Raw genomic sequence first — 24,051 nt, forward strand, 5'->3', positions numbered from 1 at the left:
AATCCACACAAACTGTGATAGCAATAATATACAACAAAGGTTTTTGAAACTACGCACAAATGTGGACATAGTTGAGATGACTCTTTCAAATGTACTGTATTGCGATACTGAGCATTTGAGAAGCAAAATGACCGTTTTGGTGACTATCAGTCGCAGTTGTTAAAAGAAAATACATGGGATTATATATTTGTCACAACTTGAATAAAAAAGGCCTTGTTTAATCATGAATGTTTTTTTTTAAATGAGAAAAGTTGAAGATTTTAAGCCAATTTTCAGGAGCTTTAATGAAGGGATTGACCCATTTCATGTATTTAGCTCAAATTTAAAGTTCTGACCTTAAAGGTGGGGTAGGTCATTTTGGAGAAACCAGCTCGAGTGCGCTAGAATTAGAAAATACACAGCTGGAGGAAAAACTGCCACTTCCTTACAGAGCCCCTCCTCCAACACACACGAACGTGCACATGACCAATGAGGGCACAAGATAAGTTTGTGCACAGATGGAAGGCTGACAGGCAGGTAGGCCATCCAGTTACTTTAGCCGGCTCAGATGATTGGTCGTGCTTTTTACAGTGCCACGGCTTCCACTGATGACATTTTTTTTTTTTGTAACCCTAACCCTGGCTACTTGGTGAATAAACCAGTGTTAACTTTTGTTGTGTAGGGTGTAGGCCTACCTACTTGAAGACTGAGGAAGCCATATCAAAATTCCTGTTGAATTGTTCATTCAGGGATCATTGCAGAATTAAAACCAGCTTGAAATGGTATTTTGGTCTGTTACTCCTTTTTATTTTGTTACCTTGTAGGTGGTTGTACTGTTAAGTAAATTGAAAAATAACCATAATAACCAACATGAAAAAATATCGTGATAAATATCGTCTATCGTGATACTGCTTGAAAAATATCGTGATATTATATTTTTCAATATAGCCCACCCCTAGGTATGGCCCTACAATATAATATTCAAATATAGCATGATAGGTCTCCTTTAAACCTGCAATTCGCCAACTTGGGGGCAGCAGAAAATAACTGGCATATCACCTTTTTAAGTTGATCATTTTTCTGTCCACCTGGTGTCCTACTCTCTTTTTAGCGCTGTTTCTGCTCTCTACCAACTCCTGAGGGAAATATCTGGCTCTTTAGCTGCTAAATGCTCACCAGCTAGTCTGCAGCTAGCTGTGTGTGTTTGCCATTTCAACCCAGTCTCACGGCATTTCGTGTTATAGTCACGACATTTAATCTATTGATTCGTGTTCACCAACACGATTTCCCCCTTTTTTTCGTGTCACACAGAACGATTTTAAAAGCAATGTATTTTATTAGTAGTAGCTATGTTTCGTGCCTGCAGCACGTATTTTTGTCCGGTCGGGTCTTGGGAGACCGGAAGCTGTGTGGTTCATAAAAACATATTCTTACTCAATATCAAGCCACGATTATTGTTTATATTTTAAATCGTATAATGTCGGACTTTTTTTGCCGTCAGTGAGGAAAAGAAATGGGGCTCAGAGCCTCAGAATACTGAAATCTGTCTTTTTTAAAATCTTGTTTTCCTTCTAATGTGTTATTCTTTTCTAAATAACACACTGTTATTTACTCAACAATAACACACAATTATCCTTGTTTTTATTTATTCGTTTAATTCTATCATCTCTGACTTTTTAGCCGTTCCTCAGGAACTGAATTTCAAAATAAAGTCACCGGAAACAGACGTAGGCCTATAAGGGACATTTCGAGCATCATTGCGATACACACATCCCACTGAACTGATTACCCAAGATCCTCAGCTAGAAGCTCAGTGATTGGATTGTTTAGCTGCAATGCACGTTGGGATTTGGTGTTTATGCGATATGAAATCCGAAAAACATTTTTTTTTTAAATAATAATAATACTTTATTCCGAGTGTGCTTTCTTTTCTCTTTGAAAGTCATCACATAACAGCATTGTAATACACAATTTGATTGCATTAAATATTACATATCTGCCGTAGTTCTCTATTTATAGAGCCCTGATTAGAAGACTTCTGGACAAACAAGAACTACACCGGAAACTGAATACGTGACGTGGATCATAAATATATCAGCAATTAAACAACATCTGCAATTTCTCTTCACACAGTACGTCTCCTTGCAGTATCAATACTAGTTTGGTTGACTTTTATATTTGATCCAATTGGTAGATAGGTAGCAGTGCATAGCCGATAGACAGGGACTTGTAGTTTTTAACGATATTACTGATTTTCTTTGAATATAAGAATGTAAATACTGAGTTGAAAGAATAGTCAGGGGTTTTGGGTGATGGGAGACACATCTATGGATTAAGAATGTCAATAGCTTACCATTAAATGACGGTATACCTTTCTGTCTGTGATTATTTACAAATCAGATATTAGAAGTTAAACATGTGAAATAATATAGCAATATCCTGTACAATTATGTGAAAACATGAATAAAACTACACATCTTCCGATGTTATACATACACAAGTGTCCTACACTAATAATTCAAAGTTATTATGGCTGTGTGTACCTTGTGTGCATCTGAGCTTTGATCTCAGACATGTCAAGCTCCTGGTCTGGCATTGTATGTAGGACCCTGACACAGAAATTCCAAATTCCGCCATTCGATGGAATACTGTAACTTCACTGACTCCCATCAGTTTGGCTACGCAAGGTAACTGGGTGTCTATCAAGACCTGTAACTTGTCCTGTTGAATGACGAATTTGGGTCGCCCCCTTGCCCCTTGCACTGCCTGTATCTCAACAGATGGAATATGTTGCTCATTTTTCACCTGACCTCTAACCAGGTTACACAGTTCTCTAAGGGCTATACTATATTCACTGGCAATTATATCTGCTCTGCCAATGTGTCAATGAGTATTAATTGATGCACATGAAATCAAGATAGTCGAGGTCGACGTCAGTACGGCTGACCACGTATTGCATCTTGCTTTGCAATCTCTCCAAGATATGATGTCTAAGCAGGTTCTGTAGGAAAAGGCAATAAATATAGGCACAGTTGTTCATGTTACACAATTTATTGTGCATTTCTCTGAACCAAATGTAGTGAGGGCAACATATGACCTTACATTAAAAATGATATGAAAAAAACTGTATATTTCCCTATTCCTAAACAATGAAATAATAAAAAAAGAAACACATGTTGTCAGTTGACTAGCAACAGTGTTCACGTAACGGTACAACTCTTGAAAGCCAATTATTATCAGAGATGTGCCGCAAATATGACTACCAAATTAATTTGTAATTAATAGTACCATTAAAATAAAAAACTTACTTGGGGTCCTTGACTTTGCTCCATGTTGGACATGGGACGTCCGGTAGCCTGCCGAAGTGGGCCGGTCGTAAAATGCACGTGTGTGTGTGTGTGTGTGTGTGTGTGTGTGTGTGTGTGTGTGTGTGTGTGTGTGTGTGTGTGTGTGTGTGTGTGTGTGTGTGTGTGTGTGTGTGTGTGTGTGTGTGTGTGTGTGTGTGTGTGTGTGTGTGTGTGTGTGTGTGCTGCGTCTTTTCCCCTCGTCTTAGCAGTACTTACCTCTGTCCACATGGTGGAGCTCTTTCCCTGCATGTGGTCCCCTCCTTGAGTCAAGGAGTCGAACACACACACGCTCACGCAGCCTCGCGCTCGTGTGGTTCACACTTTCATCGACACACACAAGCAGATTTGATTGATTTAAAGGTTAAATTCCCTTCACATTCACTCACCTCCGTCATATGTGCATGACTAAAAACTCCTGTTGCATTGTCAATTATTTATTAAGAAGCTTTAATGTCCATGTACCCCCCCCCCCCCCCCCCACACACACACACACACACACTGAAGCACACATGACTGCACTTGGATAACAAATGTGTGTGTTTCTTGGGAAAAGACAACCTGTCCCTGGAGAAACATCACGCCAACACAAACCATCCATCTTCCCTCAGACATTTTTTACACCTTTCCTTTTCGTCTCTCTCCCTCTGGACTTTTTCCTGTATGTGAATGTCGTGTGTGTGTGTGTGTGTGTGTGTGTGTGTGTGTGTGTGTGTGTGTGTGTGTGTGTGTGTGTGTGTGTGTGTGTGTGTGTGTGTGTGTGTGTGTGTGTGTGTGTGTGTGTGTGTGTGTGTGTGTGTGTGTGTGTGTGTGTGTGTGTGTGTGTGTGTGTGTGTGTGTGTGTGTCGTGTGTCTGTTCTGCTGTTATACAAGCAGGGAGTGGTTTAATAATTCAGCGGCGTCTTTTTATACTCGCAGGCTTTCCTTAACACTACAGTGACCTGCGATATTGACTCACAATCCCCCCCCCACACACACACACACACACTCGTAAAAAAACACCTACACTCAATGTCACGCAATCTCCCACACACACACACACACACACACACACACACACACACACTGACGTCATGGACTCCATTCCAGCACTCAGAAAAAACACCAACTTTCTTCTTTTTGTTGTTTTCAGTTTATTTGGCAAATTGTTTTCCACTATTTTTATTTTTTGCAGTCTTTTTTTTATTGTTGTCTGTTCTCATTTATGTACAATAGTAAAAAATAAATCTTTCTCTTCAAGGTTTTACATTCGACATTTACAAGTGCAATGTGTAACATGTCCATCTTATAAAGTGCATTTGTACTTTTAATCGTAACCGACTGTTTCACGACAAGAGGAACAAAATAAATACATTACAAATAAATGTTAAAAACTTGATTCAAGGACACCGAATCACAGTGTCATTACCCAGAACACCCTCGCCTTGAGGATTTAAAACCAGTGATGCTGCTTCCTCTCCCTGACCAACAATATCAATGCATAAAACAAGGTGTTTTTTTCTATGAAGGCCATACTCGGTCCAATAGAAAATTAGCTCTGTAATGGTTTTTCTGATTGACAATCTCTGCTTGCCTGAAGTGTTGCCAGGTTGTAGCTTACAGAGGGAAAACGCTAGCCTAGCCGTGCTAACTCGCTGTAGACACTCGCCCCGATCCCTGCTTTTAAAACCCTTGTGTTACTGTTTGTGCTCAGGAGGAACAAGAAAAAGAGAGACTCAAAGGGATGGAGAAGGAGAGTAACAATAGAAAGTGTGCTTGTGCAAAGAAGAGGGATAACTAAACAGGGGATGTGGATGAAGTGAATGTTTTTGTCTATCGAGCAAAGTGAAGGGAGTGTCGATGTCTACCCCTTTACCACCTCCCCTCTTCTTTTTCCTTGTCTTTTATCTCCGCTGTTTCATTTTCGCTCGTTTTATCTGCTCCTCTCGGGGTAACTATTTTTAGCCTGACCGACTGGCTTCCTGCAGGCCGAGGATAGCAAAATTTGGAAGAGTAGAGAGGAAAAGAGAGACGAAAAATGAAGGTGGCTAGTGTGGTATAAACAGATGGAGGAAAAACAGAATTGGCATGATAGATAAGTAAAGGTAAAGACATGTGTTTGCAAAAGGTTGAAAGAATGAAGAGAAGACGAGGGACTTGTAAAAGGGTGATAAGTGGGAGGATTGTGAAAGGAGGAAGAGAGGGGGATGTCTTTGAAACGACCTGCTCCTCTTAGACACGACTCAGACAAAATGACGTCACTGGAAACCTGAATCTGTGACGTACAACGCCCCCCCCCCCCCCCCCCCTCTGTGCCTCTCTGGGTGTGTGTTATGGAAAAACTGCAAGTCAAGAAGACATTTTTACAGAAACACTGATCTGTCTGATATTACAGAGAATTTTTGTTTAGTTTGGCGAAATTGGTCTTCTTCCTTTGCTCCGTACAGTGCAGTGATCAATAACATCAAGGTCAAGTTTTTTTTTTCTTGTTTACAGATTTTCTGACTCTAGCGACTTCAGACTCACATCTCTGATAAACGTGTATGTACACAAAAACAAATAAGACACTAGAAAGTCGAAAAATATGGCACTTTTTCAGCATATCCGACACACGACTTATTTCCCCCCCCCCCCCAAAGAAACTTTTGACATTTGTTTATAGGAAGAACACAGAAGAATAGGAAGAACACACACACACAGACACACTCACAACATGTTCGTAACTCATGCCCTGATGAACATTACAAAAATATACATTTCTGTACAGCATTGCATAAGAAAAATAACACACACATACACACACACACTTGTACAGTATGTTTTTCATCTTTTAAGTTGAATTATAGTCCTGTATAGCGGCTGACTAAACCATTCTGTGTGTGTTTACAGTGAGAGTTGGTTGATATATGGTTCATTACAATTGGCTATGATCCCGGGGGGAGAACACACACACACACACACACACACACACACACACACAGTGAGTGGTCGCTCCACTCCTGCCCCAGGAAGGGTTGACTGGGTGGCATATTCACAGATGAGTGTTATCTTTCTTAAAACCATCACTGAGTGGACACGCCAGATGGGACCGTCAGACACGATGTTAAAAATACAGAGGGGGGAGATAACTGACTTCAGATCAGCTGTTCAGACTCTTCCTGCTGAGCAATGCTGGATTTAAACTTCCAATCAGAGCACGCTGATGGCTGATCTGTGGTTTTACTTATGGGTTCATGATTCCCTTCAGACTTCGATCAAATTCGTTTTTTTAACCCTTAATATAGTAGAAATCTACATCCAGTATGTTAGCATTAGCATCAGCCTAGCTAGTAGGGCTGCTCGATTATGGCAAAATTCATAATCTCGATTATTTGGGTCAATAATTGTAATTGCGATTATTAAATGCGATTATTCATTGACTTTAAAAACATCCATTTATTGGAGAAAAACTATTTGAACAGTATGTTTTTAACAGTTGATTACCCTGAACGATAAGTATAATTCAACTGAAAAAAAAAAAGTATTTAAAAAAAAAAAAAAAAAAAAAGTCATAATAATAATAAAAAAATAATCGTTTTATTTCGATTACGTTGTTTTCGTAATCGTTGCAAGCCAAAATCGTAATCGCGATTACAATACGATTAATTGAGCAGCCCTACTAGCTAACTCAGTTTCGCCATTATCTCATAACCCCTCGGTAAATATAATCCGCGTCCCATCTAGCGTCTCCAAACTCAGGTGACTACGTCTCACACATCGTTGTGCCTCCAGACAACTGTGTGCCAGTAAGATCTGCATCACAATGCTACGTGGACTACATTTCATAATCTCTCTTTCGCCAAGCTAGCCAAAAGAACTCCTCCATCTTTCAGCTTCAGAGAAATCAAAAAGAATTTCACTTAACATGTGATGCAAGTCTTTTACAGTGAGGCAGTTCCTTCAATGCAGGGATTGAGCAAAAAGAGAGAGTGGTAGAGGAAGGTGGTCGACTCGTTTGACATCTGTGACCTTTAAATATTCTTGGTTTTACACTGATATAACATTTGATATATCTTACACTCGTGAAACAACTGCGACATTGGGTTTAATGAGTTGCTTTTCTTACTGAACATGTATTTTCAGCCAGCAAACTAATATTTCCCATCAAATAAAGTACAATGTGCTCTTGACTTAAAACCCCCCAGTGCCGACCACCTCTCTCGATCATCCTCTCTTTTTCTCCATTGTGGCTTTTTGTACACAGCAAAACACATTTGGACGTTATTGCGAAGGACTTTTTGTTCCAATAAGGCCCAAAAAACACAAAAAAAGACACGAGAGAATCTGCCTTTTCTCAAACAAAGTCATCGACAGACGAGTGTAGCTGTTGCTCTGCTAACAACTGCTGTAAAAACAACTGATTGTTTGCTGCTGCCAAGAAAAATATAAAAACACTTCTACTCTAAGTCTCATTGTACACTATTAGAAAAAGATCCTGCGTCTCCTGAGCGCCATTTTCAGAGTGTGTTCTCTATCGTCTATCGTTGTGGTTTATTTGGTAGAAAGCGTTGAGTTTGGAAGTGACTCCCTGTGGTGAGTTTAAAACTTTCTACGAAGTGTTTTCCCAAAGCCAGTGCACCTCCCACGTGTGTTCATTAGCAGCATGCTAAAGCTTAGTGAGTAGAGGAGTGAGAACTACTTCTGTGGATCATTTAAATGCAGATCAAGGTTGGAAATAAATCCCCTCTCTGTACACGGGGGCCAATTCCCGGCGCCATTATTACCGAGACCTTATTAACATTAGCTGGATTCAACTTACATGATGCCCTTTTCAGTGGGAAATGACTTCCTCCTGATTGGGTGTGTTGGGGTTACGTTAAGGTGTGTCTCGCCTGGCGTTTCTATTTCACGCCGCGTCACCTCGTCTCCCTCGCTTCTCATTAACCCGCCGAGCCCTCAGAGGGGTGTGTGTGTGTGTGTTTATGTGTGTGTGCAGCCAATATCCAGCAACTGCTGACAGGTTGCAAGTGAAAATGGAAGGCGTAGAGAGAATTTAGACCATCTGAGGCTCGTGCTTAACAGCACTAGCTTAGTTGTTGTGTACATGTTCATACAGACTTGTCATAGCAAACGTAAAAATAGTTTTTTTGCAGACCTATGGCAAGTCCATCTTGAAAAGTACCGTAGCCAGACAGGGCAGCTTAGATGAAATATTGATATGGATCGTGCTCGGCTCTAGCTAATGGATAATCAATTGGGCAATGAAGTTAGGCTGCTGTCTCTAAAGGCGTTATGCGGATGCAGATAAACACAGACCCCCCCCCCCCCCCCCCCCCCCCCCCCTTCGCCTCTGAAAAACTACAGCTGCTTTCACCTTGCCCATGTCAGAAGGCTTGCTTTACTGGCACTCATGGGGCCATACATTGCTTTTCTCATGTATAATTTCTGCTGCTGAGATACAAGAGAGGCCAGGAACGGTGAAGGGTAGAAAGGACAGGGTCATAGTCGTGCTATAGTGGATGATTTCCCATAGTTTGGAACACATCTTGCATGAGGCGAATGATCCTAAAAGCACATTTAAGCATCATGTATGCAAGAAATAAACATTCGTTGACACTGAATGTGTTGCAATCCCGCTCTTTTAAAGCTGGAAAGGCCCTTTTTAAACGCCCGTCTCACATTCAAGATGTTGTAGAGAACATTGTAGCCTACTTTCCAGCGCTCTTCCCCCCCCGCAGCAGAAAGCATTTCCCAGGGTAGCAGCGCTCTGCAGTGGCGCTGTCCTTGGTGCTCTCTCTGCTTCAGTTAGGCAGCGGCTGGCTGAGAAACACGTTTTGTTTTCTCAGACGGGGAGCAGATTTGGTTTCATCACACCAAGGACAACACGCGGCGGGGCTAAATGTGGAAATCCCTCTCTAGGTTTGAGCAAACTACCGCGGTTTTCTCTGCATGTTAGGAGTGGATTTCTTCTGAGAGGCTGTGTTAGAATACCTCAGATGTGTTTGTGGCTTTGACAAAATGCAGACGGTGCTGTTGGCATTGGGAAAAGTCAAAATGGGCTTGGCAGCAATGCTAATGATCACGGACACCATCTAATTTCAATATCACATAATACCACATCATTATCTGTGAATACACTCACTGATTACTTTAATCTGCATCCGCTCAAGGACACCGATGTTAAAATATGTTTCAGGGGAGGAAATATTCTAGACGGCAAAGATAGCTCATTGAGAAAACTCAAGGTCATTCGTTGTGTATATTTAGCTCGTTGTATTTTTATCCACTTAATTTCAAACACATCAGTGAAAACACATAGAGTATTTTAAGACTGTTTCACACCTTCTGGTTGCATAACCATGCAGTGCTCCAAAAAGCTCAGGTCCTGTGGAGATTTGAGGACATTTCTGCCTAAATTCTGCCGTCACATATATGCTACTTTTTTAATAAGTAGGCCTCAACCGAAAGAGGTCAGTGGAAAAAGTCACCTGACGCCACCAAGAGGATACCTTTAACAGGCTTTTGCAGTTGGTTTCACGCCACCTTCGTCACTCGACATGATCTGTGTTAGCTCTATCTTTTTTTTTTGACCACGCACCCTTCTTCCCGTGACACTTTTACCGTGGCCAGCCGTGCGTTTCGCCCTGATATGAAGAGTCGAGGAAATCTCCTTCCTCACAGCCTTCAACCTCCTCATCTTCGTGCTCTATCTTCTACTACCCTGACTCAGCGTCAAGCATCGTGCCAGACAGAAAACCAACCTTCCCGTGCTACACGTCGCTGGAGGTCCTGGGTCTGAGGGACAGGTTGGACGGGAAGCACCCACAGCAGGCCATCCACAGCGACTTCTGGATGTCTGGGTTTCTGAAAGCGTAGATGATGGGGTTGATGACGGAGCAGCAGGTGGCCGGGAGCACCGTGGCGTACGTGTATATGGCCGGGTAGCTGGAGTTGGCCACGATGGAGTACATGGCGAACGGCAGCCAGCACGCCCCGAAGGCACACAAGATGGCCGACAGCGTGGAGACCCCTTTGGTGGTGGAGATGCCCACGAACTGGTGCTGCACGGCGATCTGCTGCGCGTGGCGGAAGGCGATCTTGCAGATTTGCAGGTAGAGCTGCATCATCGTGGCGAAGACGAGCAGGAAGGTGACGGCGAGGGCCACGGCGTTGATTTTGGTGACGGGTCGCAGGATGCTGCACGTGGATTCGTCTCGGAGACAGTTCCATCCCAGAGCCGGCAGCGAACCCAGCGTCACGCACAACACCCAGATGAAGAGCACCATCAGGTAGGTGAAGGTGACCGTGCGCTCCGTGTGGTAGGTCAGGGCGTTGTACAGCGACAGGTAGCGGTCCACCGTGATGGCGAGGATGTTGAACACGGACGCGGAGAAAGCGGAGATTAAAAGTCCGACAGACAGCAGCGTCACGAACTCCACGGAGCTGTCGATCAGATACGTGAAGACAAAGTTCAAGATGAGGCCCAGACCGGCCATGAGGTCCGCCACGGCCAGGGAACCAATCAGAATGAACATGGGCGCGCGGAGAGTCGGCGTGTAGAACAGAACCGCGATCACCAGAGCGTTCTCGCAGGAAATGAGCGTCCCGGTGACACACAGCGCGATGTCCCACGGGTTTACTTCCTGGATGGCGACAGCGGTGGTGGCTGGCTGGAAGTCAGGGGTCAGGGTCCTCACCACGGGCTCAGAGGAGGAGTTTGAGGGGTCCTCGACGAGGCTCCAGGAGGTGGAGGAGTCGAAGGGGTCGAGGGGGGAGGAGGAGTTTAGGCTGCTTCCCCCACCGCTACTCATGGCTGCTACTGCGGCCAGGGAGAGAATCATAGCTGGAGAGAAAGGGAGAGGAAGGAGGAGGAAGGTTAGGGGAGTGGATACAAGACAAGGGAGTAAAGAAGAATAGGAGAGTTCAGAGGTGACAACTAAAGGAATGTATTAAAGGTGGTGATGAAAAGAGGAGAGTGAAAGGGGAGAAGAAGTGGTAAGAAATGTAAAAAGGATGGAGAGAATTGAGGTGAAAAACAGTAGCAAGGAGGGAAATGAAGGAGGGAAATGAAGGAGGGAAATGAAGGAGGGAAATGAAGGAGGGATTGCAGGCGATGTGTAAGAAGGACATTTTCAGAAAAGGGTCATGTTAAAATATGCACAACAAAAAGCCAGAGGGAAAAGGGAAAGAAGAATGAGAGGGTTAGTTAGTCAAAGTGAGCAGGGTCAGAAAAAGGCTAAGATGAGGGGTTTAAAGCAGACCATACAGATAAATGAAAGGATGCTTGACGGACCCAAAAGAGATGCCACATTTCTAAATAAAATGTGAGGGGAAAAAGGTTGATAGATATCAAAGAAAGAAATGTGTAGATGAGAGGATGAGAAAGATACGGTAAAGGGGTTGTGGATACAAAACAAAGAGTGTAATGATAGTGTGAGTAAGGGGGAGAAAACGGCATAGGAGACGAGGACAAAACAAAGGAGGTGAGGAAAGGAGGCTTTAACGCGTATCCCCCTTTTTAGATGGAGGGGCAAAAAATACGTTTTTCATCCATCCATCGGTTCATTCATTCATTCATGAAAACAAATATGCTCTTGACCCGAAGCACGTCGGCACGAGATTTGACATAAATTAGCATTATTGGTTTTTGTTTTACTAACAGAATTTGTGTCTTAAAGTAGCGACAGTAAAAATAGTCATTGTGCAGATTGTTCCATCTCAGAATAATATATTTTATAATGATTGATCATGAAAGTGTTATACAAGCTGGTAAAGGTGCAGCTAGTTTGAATGACTGTGTATACTGCAGGGTAGCTTGTGAATTCAGGTGGAACTCAAGTCTGTAAAGGTATTAAATAAAAGTACACAATTTACCTCTGAATTGGAGTGGATTAGAAGTACAAAATAGTAAAATGCTCAAGTTAATTACAAATACCTCAACATGTGACTTAAGTACAGTACTTGAGTAAATCTACTTAGTTACTTTACACCATGGGTCCAAGCCCCCCCCCCCCCCCCCTCTAGAACCGCCCATGGTGGACACGCACACAAAGAGAGGAAAGTAATCCATATATTTCTGAAATATTCCTTCCATTTTTGCCCCATTGCTGACCAAAGCATGCACAATTAAATCAAACAACTGACAATAAAACAGCCACCAAAGCTTCAATCTAATGCAGTCGTACCTAAAAGATGCCGGATCCTGAAGAAGGTGAATTTCCTCACAGTCAGAACCATCATCAACACATTTCTATTTTTAGAGCATCTCTAAAAATGGTGCATGACGTCCTGGGGCACGGCGCGCGCGGTATATAGAGCTGTCCTATAGTCTCGTGCGTGTGAGCTACGTTTACATTAATAAGAACTCTGCTTTAATTCGGATTCGGATCAGTCGCACGCAGACATATATAAAAAAAAAAATCCAGCGCGAGGCTAATTTTAGATCCGAGGAGCCGAGAGATGCCAGGAGGATGGAGCTCCATTCACAAAAAAATGTCTCCCCTCTCTCTCTCTCTCTCTCTCTCTCTCTCTCTCTCTCACAACTCCCACCTCAGCCTCCACACACACACCCTTCCTCCGCCCCCTTTATTTTTTCATCTCTCTTTCATGGTGCTGTGCACGCGCAAACACGCACTCACTTTCACCGCCAATGACTGCGAACCGGGGAAGGTCACCGGCTTCAGCACCACAGAAACCGGAGTTACTTTAAAAATGTAATCTGTTACAATTACTAGTTACCTATGAAAACAAAAAATATAATCCGATTAACAAAATATAACCCAGATTACTTTCCGTTACTTTTGGACTACCTCAATGTCAAATGCGATGCAAATGAATACAAAATAAATATGAATAGGATGTTTTTTTACTTATAATGTAAAATAACAGAACAATGTGACGTTAAAAAATATGTATATTTAGGATTAGAAACGTGTCCTCGTGTAGGATACAGAATAGTATACTGATTCAGTTTAAAATATTAATTAAACAGTGTTTTTGCTTAATACATTTGAAAAAATATATTTAAAATAAAGATTAAAAGTAGCCTAAGTGAAAACGAATAACCAAGCAGTAGGCCTACGTCTCAGTCCCTACACAATATATACATTTTACATTTAAAACATATTGAAATCCTGCTTAGTCCCCTTTTTTGTTTAACATGTAACCGTAACCTGCTTTTTTTCTTCTTCATGTAACGGTAAGGGAATACATTGTTCTAGTATCCTGATTACGTAATCCCGTTACATGTAATCCGTTACTCCCCAACTTCAGACACCCTGCTTCCATGCACCTGCTCATCCTGCAGCTCAGATCTCAGCGTGTTTTAGCGAAACACAGAACAATAAATACCTGGATCTGTTTCATTCAGCTGCAGCAGTGCAGTCACTAAGAGGGGGGGGGGGGGGGGCAGGGAGAGAGGGGGAGACCACGCCACACAGAGACACAACAAGAGAGGAATTTACCAGCTGCTTCTTCTTGTTTTTCTTCTTCTTCTTCTTCTTCTTCTTCCCCCCTGCAGGAAACAGCTCTCTCGTCCGTTATCCTTCACTTTATGCGTGCATGTGTGTTTTTTCTCTCCCAGGGTCTCCCCCCTTTTCAGCGGCGCGCGCTATATTCCTCGGTTGGCATGGTTATTAGCCTTCTGTCGGCGGCTCCGTCCTCGCGCTGCACATCCCCGGCCCCTCATTGGACGAGCGTGTCATTCTCCTCGTCTGACGTCAGAGGTCCCCGCACCTCCACTCACCGTCATCATGGTCGGCGCGTGTGAATCACGGAGAGGGAGGATAAGTGAATAATATGTTCACCTTTTAGTGGAGGAAACTCAGCTCTGCTTTTATTTAGGAATATAGGTCGACTGTTGCCTATATTTATATTGTTTAGCATTTACTTCCATTCTTTTGACATACCAGCTGGTGGAAAGTAACTAAGATTTACTCAACCTTAATACAATTTTAAGAGACTTGTACTCGAGTATTTACACGTGTTGCCACTTTATTCTTCTAATCCACTATAATTCAGAGTTAAATAGTGAACTTTTACTCATTGAAACATTGAAACTTAGGCTACTAAAATAAATTGCCTACATTATTAAGAAATACAATAAAAACAATGTTTGGCTGCAAAACTATTTGTGTTGTTTATCCCAAACTGCATTTAAGTTAATGGTAAAGTAAGTTACTGAACTAAAATGTAAGGTACTTGGCAAATGCGCCTCTCTTATTCAACAACTGGCCCCAGCACGGCCCCCACAGTACAATTGTGTTGAACCAGCGATTAGTACAGACCCATTTCCCCCCTGAGCCAAATCCACCTTGTTTTATTGTGTTTTAAACTGAGGTTAAATGTAAATATAAGTGGTGGTATTTTACAGGACCTACACATTTCACAACACTTTTCGTTCCTCTTTAAAGCGTGAAAAGGGTGTGATTAATAACCAACTAAAAATGCATGTGTGCTAAAATTAGCTTCTGCTGCATCTTGTAAAGTGTGTGTGCATGCTTGAGTTCTGCAGACAATGCAAAGCAGCTATACAGCGTGCTGATGCTTATGCAACCTCACAGAGCTGCTGGGTATCATTACTCACACGTGTGTCGCCATGCATGAAGAAGCTGGTGCGGCTGTAAGGAGCCCAACACCAGCTCTGTCAGGCAGCTGTGTGTGTGTGTGTGTGTGTGTGTGTGTGTGTGTGTGTGTGTGTGTGTGTGTGTGTGTGTGTGTGTGTGTGTGTGTGTGTGTGTGTGTGTGTGTGTGTGTGTGTGTGTGTGTGTGTGTGTGTGTGTGTGTGTGTGTGTGTGTGTGTGTGTGTGTGTGTGTGTGTGTGTGTGTGTGTGTGTGTGTGTGTGTGTGTGTTGGGGCCTCAAAACAAACTTGCTCTGGCTGGTTGATGAAGTTATAATGATGAAGATTGTGTGCGTGTGTGTGTGTGTGTGTGTGTGTGTGTGTGTGTGTGTGTGTGTGTGTGTGTGTGTGTGTGTGTGTATAATGTGTTGTTTGATAGAAAACTAACCCACATGAATTGTTGACACAAGGATAGTCACATGTAACATTTAAACCTAAATAGGAGTTGTTATATTGAATTAGGCCTGTAACATACCTTGGGCCTATATATGCAGATAAGTGGGAAATATTCCCATTATTGTATTATACATTTTATTTTGTAACAATTAAATATTATTAGAATATCTCAATTGAGGAATATAGTGTAACGCAAGCGGGTGGTCACAGGTGAGACAAAAAATACCTGTTAGTTTTCATTGAATTACACACACTGACCTGATGAGGCCAGCATAATCCAAGATCCAGAATTTTGATTGCCAGGTGCTGTAAATCCCTAAATCTATATTTTAGTAATACTTTTAAGCAGATGTTTCCAAAGTAGCTGGTTAGGGCTCTGCACTTATTCACCAGTATTTAGTATAAAGCAGATTCTTACCAATACATTTTGTCAGCCCTATTAGCTCGCACTGATATATTAGCGTTAGCATTTATGTCACGAGACAAGATTTAGTTTTAGCTTTTCTTCTTATTCCCAGCCAACCTCAACCTGAGCAGTGAAGATTTTATGAAAAACACCTGTGCCCTTAAGGAATCAACATTTTTTTTTAAAATGATCGATGTATTTTTTTATTACATTTTGCAGTGGGTTATTTTATTATTAACACATGTACTATGTATTCCCATAGCAACAGGCTACCTGCAGCTGCTGATGAAGATCACGTGACAAAAAGCTCCAGAACATCTTGAGGTAAAGATTACATTTTTGATCTCCATTTTTGTATTTCCGCACATTCAAGGTCTTATCTTTTCACCCTCTGTCTGAAACCAGAGCCCAGTCTGCTATGATTGGTTAACTGACCAGCTCTGTTGGGATTGGTCAACCACTTAGAGATGTCCTGCCCCAGCCTATTATGTACAATAGAGAGGCGAAGTCCCTCCCTTTCCGGTGGACCTCCATGGGACCTTATTTCGGAAAAAGTATGTATTGAAGTCAATGGAGAGAGAAAGATTATCTTTCGATCCCGTTTGAATTGTGCCACGAATTACACACATGATGTTTGTCAATTTAAAACATAATTTTGCAAGTCAAAAAGAAAAAAATGTGTGAAACGCTCAATGAACTACAACTCTGGTCTCACACACGTCATTTTTCCGAAATAAGGTCCCATAGGCATACTTGCCAACCTTGAGACCTCAGAAATCGGGAGCATTTCAAAACCACCACGGGGAGGGGGGATCGCGCTAGTGGATCGCCGGAGCTGTTAGATGATATGCTTAGTTCTAAGTGCACTGCCTTGCGGCCTGTAACACCATCCTTGATGGAGCATATGTGTGGGCTGGAAAGGAGTGAGCAGAGGGTCGAGTTGTCGATTCTTGTTCTGTTTTCTGTGACAATCTTCCTCACCCTCTCAGTTGCGCGCGCTAGAGACAAGCTACCATGGAAACCAAACAATAGCTGTATTAAAGTCCGAGTGGAAACAGTCGTGAGTAAATCTGATTTTGTCAGCAATCGGGAGAAATGCGGGAGAAATGTGACCACCGGAGGAAACCGGGAGAGGGCTATGAAATCAGGAGTCTCCCGTGAAAATCGGGAGGTTTGGCAAGTATGCCCATGGGGCATGGGGTAGAAGGGCGGGACTTCGCCTCTCTACAGTGGCGGCCGGCCCATAGGGGTGCTAGGGGCGCCGCCCCACCTCTTCCCACATACAAACAAAAATATTAAAAAAAATATGAAATGAAAAAAAAAATATTTAAAAAAATATATTAAAAAATATATATATATTTTATATTTTTATTTTTAATGAACAAGGTAAATATCATACAATTGGTATCAGTAAAATGTATAATCTACAATAAAATCTCGTTTAAAATTGTGTTACGATGTCTAAAGTTACTGATAAGTCACATGTTTCCTGCCTGGCTTTGCCCATGGCATTAGTTTATCATTACCGGGCGGAGCCCCCGAGACAAACAGCAGCAACCAGCACGTTGCAAAAGTCTCAATAGTAAACTGTGCCGCCGAAACATAATTTCAGCCAATCAGCGCCGTCAAATATTTTGGTCACGAGGGCGCTCACGTTGGCGCCCACGTTGCTTACGTGCGTTGACGTGAATTGTTTTTTACTCGTGAGTGACCAAGGTGACGCAGAAGTTGGATAAGAATGGTGTGCAGGTGGAGTCGCCGGACCTCGGTCCACACCCAATTCCGTGCAAGAGCTACTCTCCAATCCTTTCGAAAGAAGAAGTTTGGGAGATAAATTGATACTTAAAGACCTTGGACCGGACCAACCCGATTTGTATATATCGCAGCAAGCTCGTGAAAAAGACAAAACGTATCAACGAGGCTTCTCACGTAGCTGGTACACCAGAAAGGCATGGCTAGCTGGATGCAAACAGGTAAATGCTGTCTTTTGTTTCCCATGCTTGCTCTTCAAACAGCCGGGGGACAGATACGATCTGTTCAGAAACTAGACAAAAGTTAAACAAGTACAAACCACAGACTGTCTGTGTCATGGAGAATACAGTCGCTGGTTTATTTATGTCTGTATAGGCCGTTGTTGTGAGTGTGGACGGTCGTAGCATATATAACGTTAGCTTAGCCAAGCTCCATTCAGAAAACAAGCATTCTAAAAGGATTTTCGCCTGCCGTCTGTCTGCAGAGAAACGTGTATTACAATTGAATCACGGTAAAATATGTTCATTTTGTTGTAGTTGTAGCTCCCGAGCCAGCGCGTCTTGTTTGAATGATGCGAGTAAACACAGCTGGCAGCCGCGGTGAAACTCGAGCGACTCGAGCGATGCAATAGGAGCGTTTAGAGCGAAGCGAATATTCGCATCGCGTCCGGTCTGAACGCAGCAGTAAAGCGAGCTCCGCGCTGCACTGGAAACGCGCCATTACATCACCAGAAGTCCTCATTTAAGGGGTCATTTCTCCCAAAAAAATGTTTTACTCACTATATCAACAGCCCCACCAAAAATATTTTCCACCAGCCGCCACTGCCTCTCTATGTGTTGGCGCGCTAGCCAAGAAAAGCGATTAGTTAAATTGTGATGTCATTATGTTACAGAAGTAAACGGAGTCCAATGAAGGCGTTGCAGGAGTGTGGAGAGAAACTCCCTCTTGAAGAACACAGGGATGTTAGCCTTTGCCGACAAAGCACTAAAACCTGAATAACAGTACAGAGAAGGGAAAACCCCCCAAAAAGCATAATGAATATCATATTCTAAGAGGTGGTCAAATTCCGTCTAATTCCCCTCGACGCTCTTATTAATGAACTGCTGCTCTGCTTGGATATGATAATAGCTTCCACTTTGACATCATTTCTTTCTAACTAAATGGGTGTGTGACACCGTGGCCTGCTGGCTAATGGGAACCTCCCTGGTGGGAAAAGAAAAACTCACGCTCATATTTTTCTTTGTCTCCCTTTATCTCGATCACATCATCACACCTTTAGTGCAGGAAACTCCCGAGCAAAGCCCAAACGCTCTGCTGCAAACCTCTCTCTTTATTTTCTTCAGCTATCCTCATACAGCTTACCCCGAAATATAAATGCAACAGTAAAAAAGATTTGTATTTATTTGAATCCACACACTCTTACTCCCCTTCCCATCTTTCTTATTTCAGTGTACGGCGCTCTGTATCACTCCACATGATGAGAATACAGATGAAATGCGAATGCACGTGCGTCTTCATTGACGCCCTCTCCATGTCCGACTTCATTCATCTTTCCAGCAAAGCACCATGGGTAATTGAGAGCTGTTACATCATCTTGCTGCTCTGGTATGCTTTGTAGCAAACAATGCTGTCTCTCTCACTGTCTACACACACCTTCAGTTCTTTTACACTGTGATGCCAAACAAAGTCAGACTGCATTTCATCACTGATTCAACATTCGATGGAAGTCATGGGAGGACATTGAGTTGTATAACTTCTTCATTTTTAGGGCAGTCGTGCATGTTTGCTCCTTATAAACACAGCCACTGTCGAGTTATCTAACGGAGAACAAATGTGCAAGGATATGAGAAAATAGACGAGTTGTGCTGTAAAAAAGAAACTGGATAAACAGGCTTCTGCTGGATTAAATCCCCACACACACATCGGCTGGAAACATCTCAGTGGTGAAAGTGGATGACTAATACTTCCCCCCCACCCCACTCCCTTCACACTCATACACACCGACACACTCTCTACAAACAACAACTGGGTTTCCCTCGAGTAAAATGCTAAAAGGAAAAATCCACTTACTGTATGAGGCTGGACTCAAGTTGGTACTTAATGTTTTATCATTGTTACAGATATATGCCGATATTGGAAAGATCTCTCAGGACCCCTTTAGCCCAATGCACATAATAATCACTCATATAATACCTGTGAAGACATGGTGGAGTTGCATTAACAGATATCTAATGAAACCAGGGCTGTTAAAGATAACGCGTAGTGAAGTTGTTGAAAATAGCATGACATGAAAATACTTAAAGCTTAAGTATAAGTACCTCAAGATTGGACTTAAACACAGTAGGCTACTTAAGTAAAGGCACTTAGTTTGTGGCTAAAGCTTGCCGGCCGATACCTTAAATTAACTTAACTTAGATTTGCAGGTCTCCCTTGAAAAAGAGATATATGATCTCGAGGCACAATCTGGATAAATAAAGGAATAAAAAAAAACAAAAAAAACATTGACATTGTTGCAATAATATTATACCTACATTTTGTGTAAAGCAATCATATTTGTCATCTCACAAACTTGAAAATATCCCTTTTTAAGGTACATTTAAAACAGATAAAGAATTACAATTCATCACGATTCAATATTTGATTCGGTTGACAGCACAAAATGAAACCAATAGCCTTTTGAAAATACTAATACTGATACTCCATTTGAATGATATCGTCCAGTGGTCCAGGGGAGGCGTGTGGCGCAGTGGGTTGTGCGTTGGTGTTCGGATCAGGGGGTCACAGGTTCAAACCCCACTGCAGGCAGCATGTCGTTGTGTCTCTGAGACACTTCACCCCAAATTGCTCCTGTGGGGATTGTCCACAGTTTTGAGTATGTAAGTCGCTTTGGATAAAAGCGTCTAACATGTCATGTCCATTTTCTGTTCTATGGATGATAAATAGTGGGTCTAAATGACACAGATCGTCTCAAAGCGAACATCAAATCTACAGTCTGTTAATGAGAGCTTCTTGCTTATAACAGCAAGCAGTCGTCGAAAAAAATGAATGGTTTTGTAGTTTTAAGTTTCCATAACACCCAAAATATCCTGTCCTAAGCTTAAATAAACAAAATGTACTTTAACCTCAGCCTGAGTCTAGCTTTTAAAGCCTATAACTAGATCAGCGTCAGAGCAGTGACATATAATCTCGCTGCTCTTGTCACACTGACGGGCTCCTGCATCATTTACAGAAAGCGACATGTTTTCCTCTTGTTTCTCCAGAACTCGAGTCCTAAAGAGCTGTGTTTGAAATGAAATCACACGCTGAATCACCAGTGGCTCCGTCGTCTCTCTCCCTGAGTGGATCTGGATATGCATGCGTTATTCAGAGCGCCGCTGTTAAGAGGAGGACACCGACTTTCGAGACCCTCCAAATCCCTGCCTCACTGTCGGAGCTGTGATTCTCCAGTTAGCCACGACTCCGGGGAGCCGTGACTCGCTTTGATTAAAGGTCTCAGAGAAAGGTCGAGAGGGAAGGAGAGGCAGGAAGAGAGCAAAGTGATGGACTGTAGAGACTTGATGGAAATGTAAAACGTCCCTCTTCACTGTGAACGAGAAGCTGGACATAAGTGTGTGTGCCGCTGTGATAATGATGAGTTAGGCTCACTGTGGGGTTCAGAAAGAACTCACATTGTTCGATTGCTGTGGTGTTTATTCAACAGAAATGTTACATAAGTAGCTGTAGGTGTTAGCACTTATCTTTCGCTTAAATATAAAAGTAAATCGACTTTCACTTCTAACTTGCCTTGTAGACTTGGTGATGCTGTCTTGGTGTCGTTATACTCTGCTTCACAGAAGAATAAACCCTTAAATAGACAGTAACGCTGCACTTTAATGTCTTTTAGCTTCTTGTTTTGGTTTAAAAACTTGCTTTCGTTGGCTGTACTCCGACCACGATCATTTACTGCTTAAAAAAGCCACAACTGACTGAAAAGACAGATGTTTGTTACAGAGGTTGTTGAAGACTAAAGCAAAGATAAGGGGGAGTCAAAGTTCGACTTATAATTGATCAAATAAATGCTAATTTAGGTTCATGTCCGGATGTCTCAACATGCAACAGTATGAAACATAAATCGAAGACACTATCTGGTAGGCTACCTCTCACTCCTCATAGTGCTCCTCTTGACATTTGCGATGTTATAGCACCCAAATGAAAACAACAAAGTGCTGAGGACTCTCTAACACAGTGGTTCTCAACTGGTCAGGCCTCGGGACCCACTTTTTAAATTGTCAATAAATCGCGACCCAACATTTTCAACCACTCAAATCTATTCAACAAAAAATCGTGCTGATATATACGCTTTTCAGCAAACAATATTAATTCAAGTGAAGTACAGTGCATATATCCCTTATATTCCTTCACAGAACTAAAGTATGCTTTTAAAAAAGGTTTAATGAGATGGTGGAATCAAAGCTGAACTGTATAACACAAAAAGGCACACTGTATGCTGAAAACCCAACCCCAGAAGGGGGTCTTGGGGGATTCTCCCCCAGGAGATTTTTAGAAATAACATATAAACTACGCATTCTGGTACACTCTGAGATGAAAATAAATAAATCCATTACTACCCGACATATTAATAATATTTTATGTTTTTCACTTGTTCTGACAGCTGAACTTGTCTGTGTGAATTACTTTGTGGGTAAGGGTAGATAGCCCCCATTGTTCTGTGACCTGTCAATCATCAAACCGGGGGTCATATTTCATTGTGTGTTCATTTGTATCTGAAGTTGTACCCATGGATGTATAAAGAGTTATTCTCCGTGGGGGACTTCCGGCAACAATCTTGATTCCGATTGGCCAGAAGACTCGACAAAACATCAACAAAGATGTTTTATTGACAAGATGATCACTACGTGACAGACGTTTTCAAAACCGTTTATGGTCTCCGGTACTTCCAGTTCAACGCACAGCGTTAGAAAATCGGGCCTTCAAAATAAAATGTTGACTTCCCCCCAAAAAAATGTCTTCTTCCCTCACACATCCCCACTCGAAACGGGTCCGCGACCCACCAGTTGAGAACCACTGCTCTAACACATATATCTCCATTGTCCATTAATTTTAGTTTTCAGACACATATTTGAGTGTGTTTAGGTGTAAAATGTGATGGATTATGACCCAACCACCACATTGAAAACAGTCACAAAACCTTTAACAGCTAAACAGAACAAAAGAGAGTGTTCTTTGAGTTAAAGAAGAGTGGCGTTTTCTCATTTGTAGTAAGTTAATCCTGCTTAACCAGTAGCTGTTAACTGATTGAAAGCAGAAGATCCGTTTCTATGGATACCTGCACTTTAAATTACCATGTGTACAACAGTGTTTTCTCAAGCCTCGGTTTGTATCTTATCTTTACATTACTGCCTAATCTTAGCGCTCCATTTACAGAAATAGATATAATAAAGGAAATCTGTATATGCATGTATTTCCACAGCTATATTTGTTAAAGCAAATGTAAAAAACATCTGGGTGCATGAGATTTGTAAGAGTGTGTTTTTTTTACACCTTACTGCTTTAATAATCGGGATCCTGCACCTGTTTCCTCACTGTTATTTAAAGCTGACACTAACATTGTGTTTGTGTGAATGTGTGCGTGCATACTATACGTTTACACCTACTGTAAATGTTAATAGTAGTTGTAGTATTTGTAGTAGTAGTGTGAGTGGTTAGCAGTTCCTTTTTACCTCTATGTCTTTTTAACACAACTATCATTGACCGCCATCATCTTATATTGTCCAGTTTTAAACCCAGTGGCTAAAGGGGAATCTAATGCTAATTTTCAGGTTCATATTTGTATTTTGGGACATGTCTCCATGCTTTAATGTTCAAAAAGCTCTTTCTTTTTCTCATACTGCCTGTGCTGCAGCACCTCTTTTCACCCTCTGTCTGAAACCAGATCCCAGTCTGCTCTGATTGGTTAGCTGGCTGGCTCTGTTGTGATTGGTCAACAGCTTAGAGATATCCCGCCCCCTTAGCCTATCACATGCAAAAACCTAACATAGTACAGGAAAGGAAAACCCCCAAATGCACGATAGGCCCTATTTAATGCATGAATTACCTCTGTCAACGTCATCAACAGGCGCGTTCACACCGGAGTACTTTTACCCGTACTTTTCCCGTTTAGTTCCGTTAGTGTCTGGAATTTTGCGTTCACACCAAAAAGAGAACTTAGTTCAGAGAACTTTTACCCCCATTGTTAGTGCCTGCTAGAAAAGTGGGACTATCCTGGGGAGAAAAAAGTACCAATTTATATTGGCTGGGCGAATTGCAAACCACGCCCCGTAAAACTCTGAAAAGTTTTGTGAAGCCGCCATTGTATTTGCTGGCATTAGCATTATTAGCATTAGCATTAGCCCCGAGCACCAACGGAGAGAGAATCATTTATGGCAACACAAAAGAAAACATGGGAGCGGTGGAGATGAGGAGGTGTCGGCGTTCTGGCGATTTACTCGGAAGGCTTCAGTAGAAGCTGCTGGGACTCCCAGCAGCTTCTACTGAAGCCAGTCCCCAACTCCGGAGACTTTGGGTGGCAGTATACGCCGTGAAGTGGTTTGCGGCCTG

General features: G+C 42.3%; 1 protein-coding gene across 2 annotated transcripts; it reads right to left on the reverse strand.

The window, feature by feature from the left end:
* Positions 1-8,629: 8,629 nt before the first annotated feature.
* On the reverse strand, positions 8,630-13,895 carry gpr185b (G protein-coupled receptor 185 b). 2 transcript variants are annotated; one of them, XM_034208703.1, is made up of 2 exons: positions 13,745-13,895; positions 8,630-11,124 (listed from the first exon to the last, which is right to left on the reverse strand). In XM_034208703.1, exon 2 carries the CDS (start codon positions 11,120-11,122, stop codon positions 10,052-10,054), a length of 1,071 nt encoding a protein of 356 aa, XP_034064594.1. In that variant the 5' UTR covers positions 11,123-11,124; positions 13,745-13,895; the 3' UTR covers positions 8,630-10,051. The 2 variants fall into 2 exon arrangements, with proteins under 2 accessions (XP_034064594.1, XP_034064593.1); XM_034208702.1 differs by lacking the exon at positions 13,745-13,895 and adding an exon at positions 12,467-12,661.
* Positions 13,896-24,051: the final 10,156 nt, after the last annotated feature.

Source organism: Gymnodraco acuticeps, unplaced genomic scaffold (genome assembly GCF_902827175.1).
Source record: "Gymnodraco acuticeps unplaced genomic scaffold, fGymAcu1.1, whole genome shotgun sequence".
In the NCBI taxonomy this organism is placed as follows: domain Eukaryota; kingdom Metazoa; phylum Chordata; class Actinopteri; order Perciformes; family Bathydraconidae; genus Gymnodraco; species Gymnodraco acuticeps.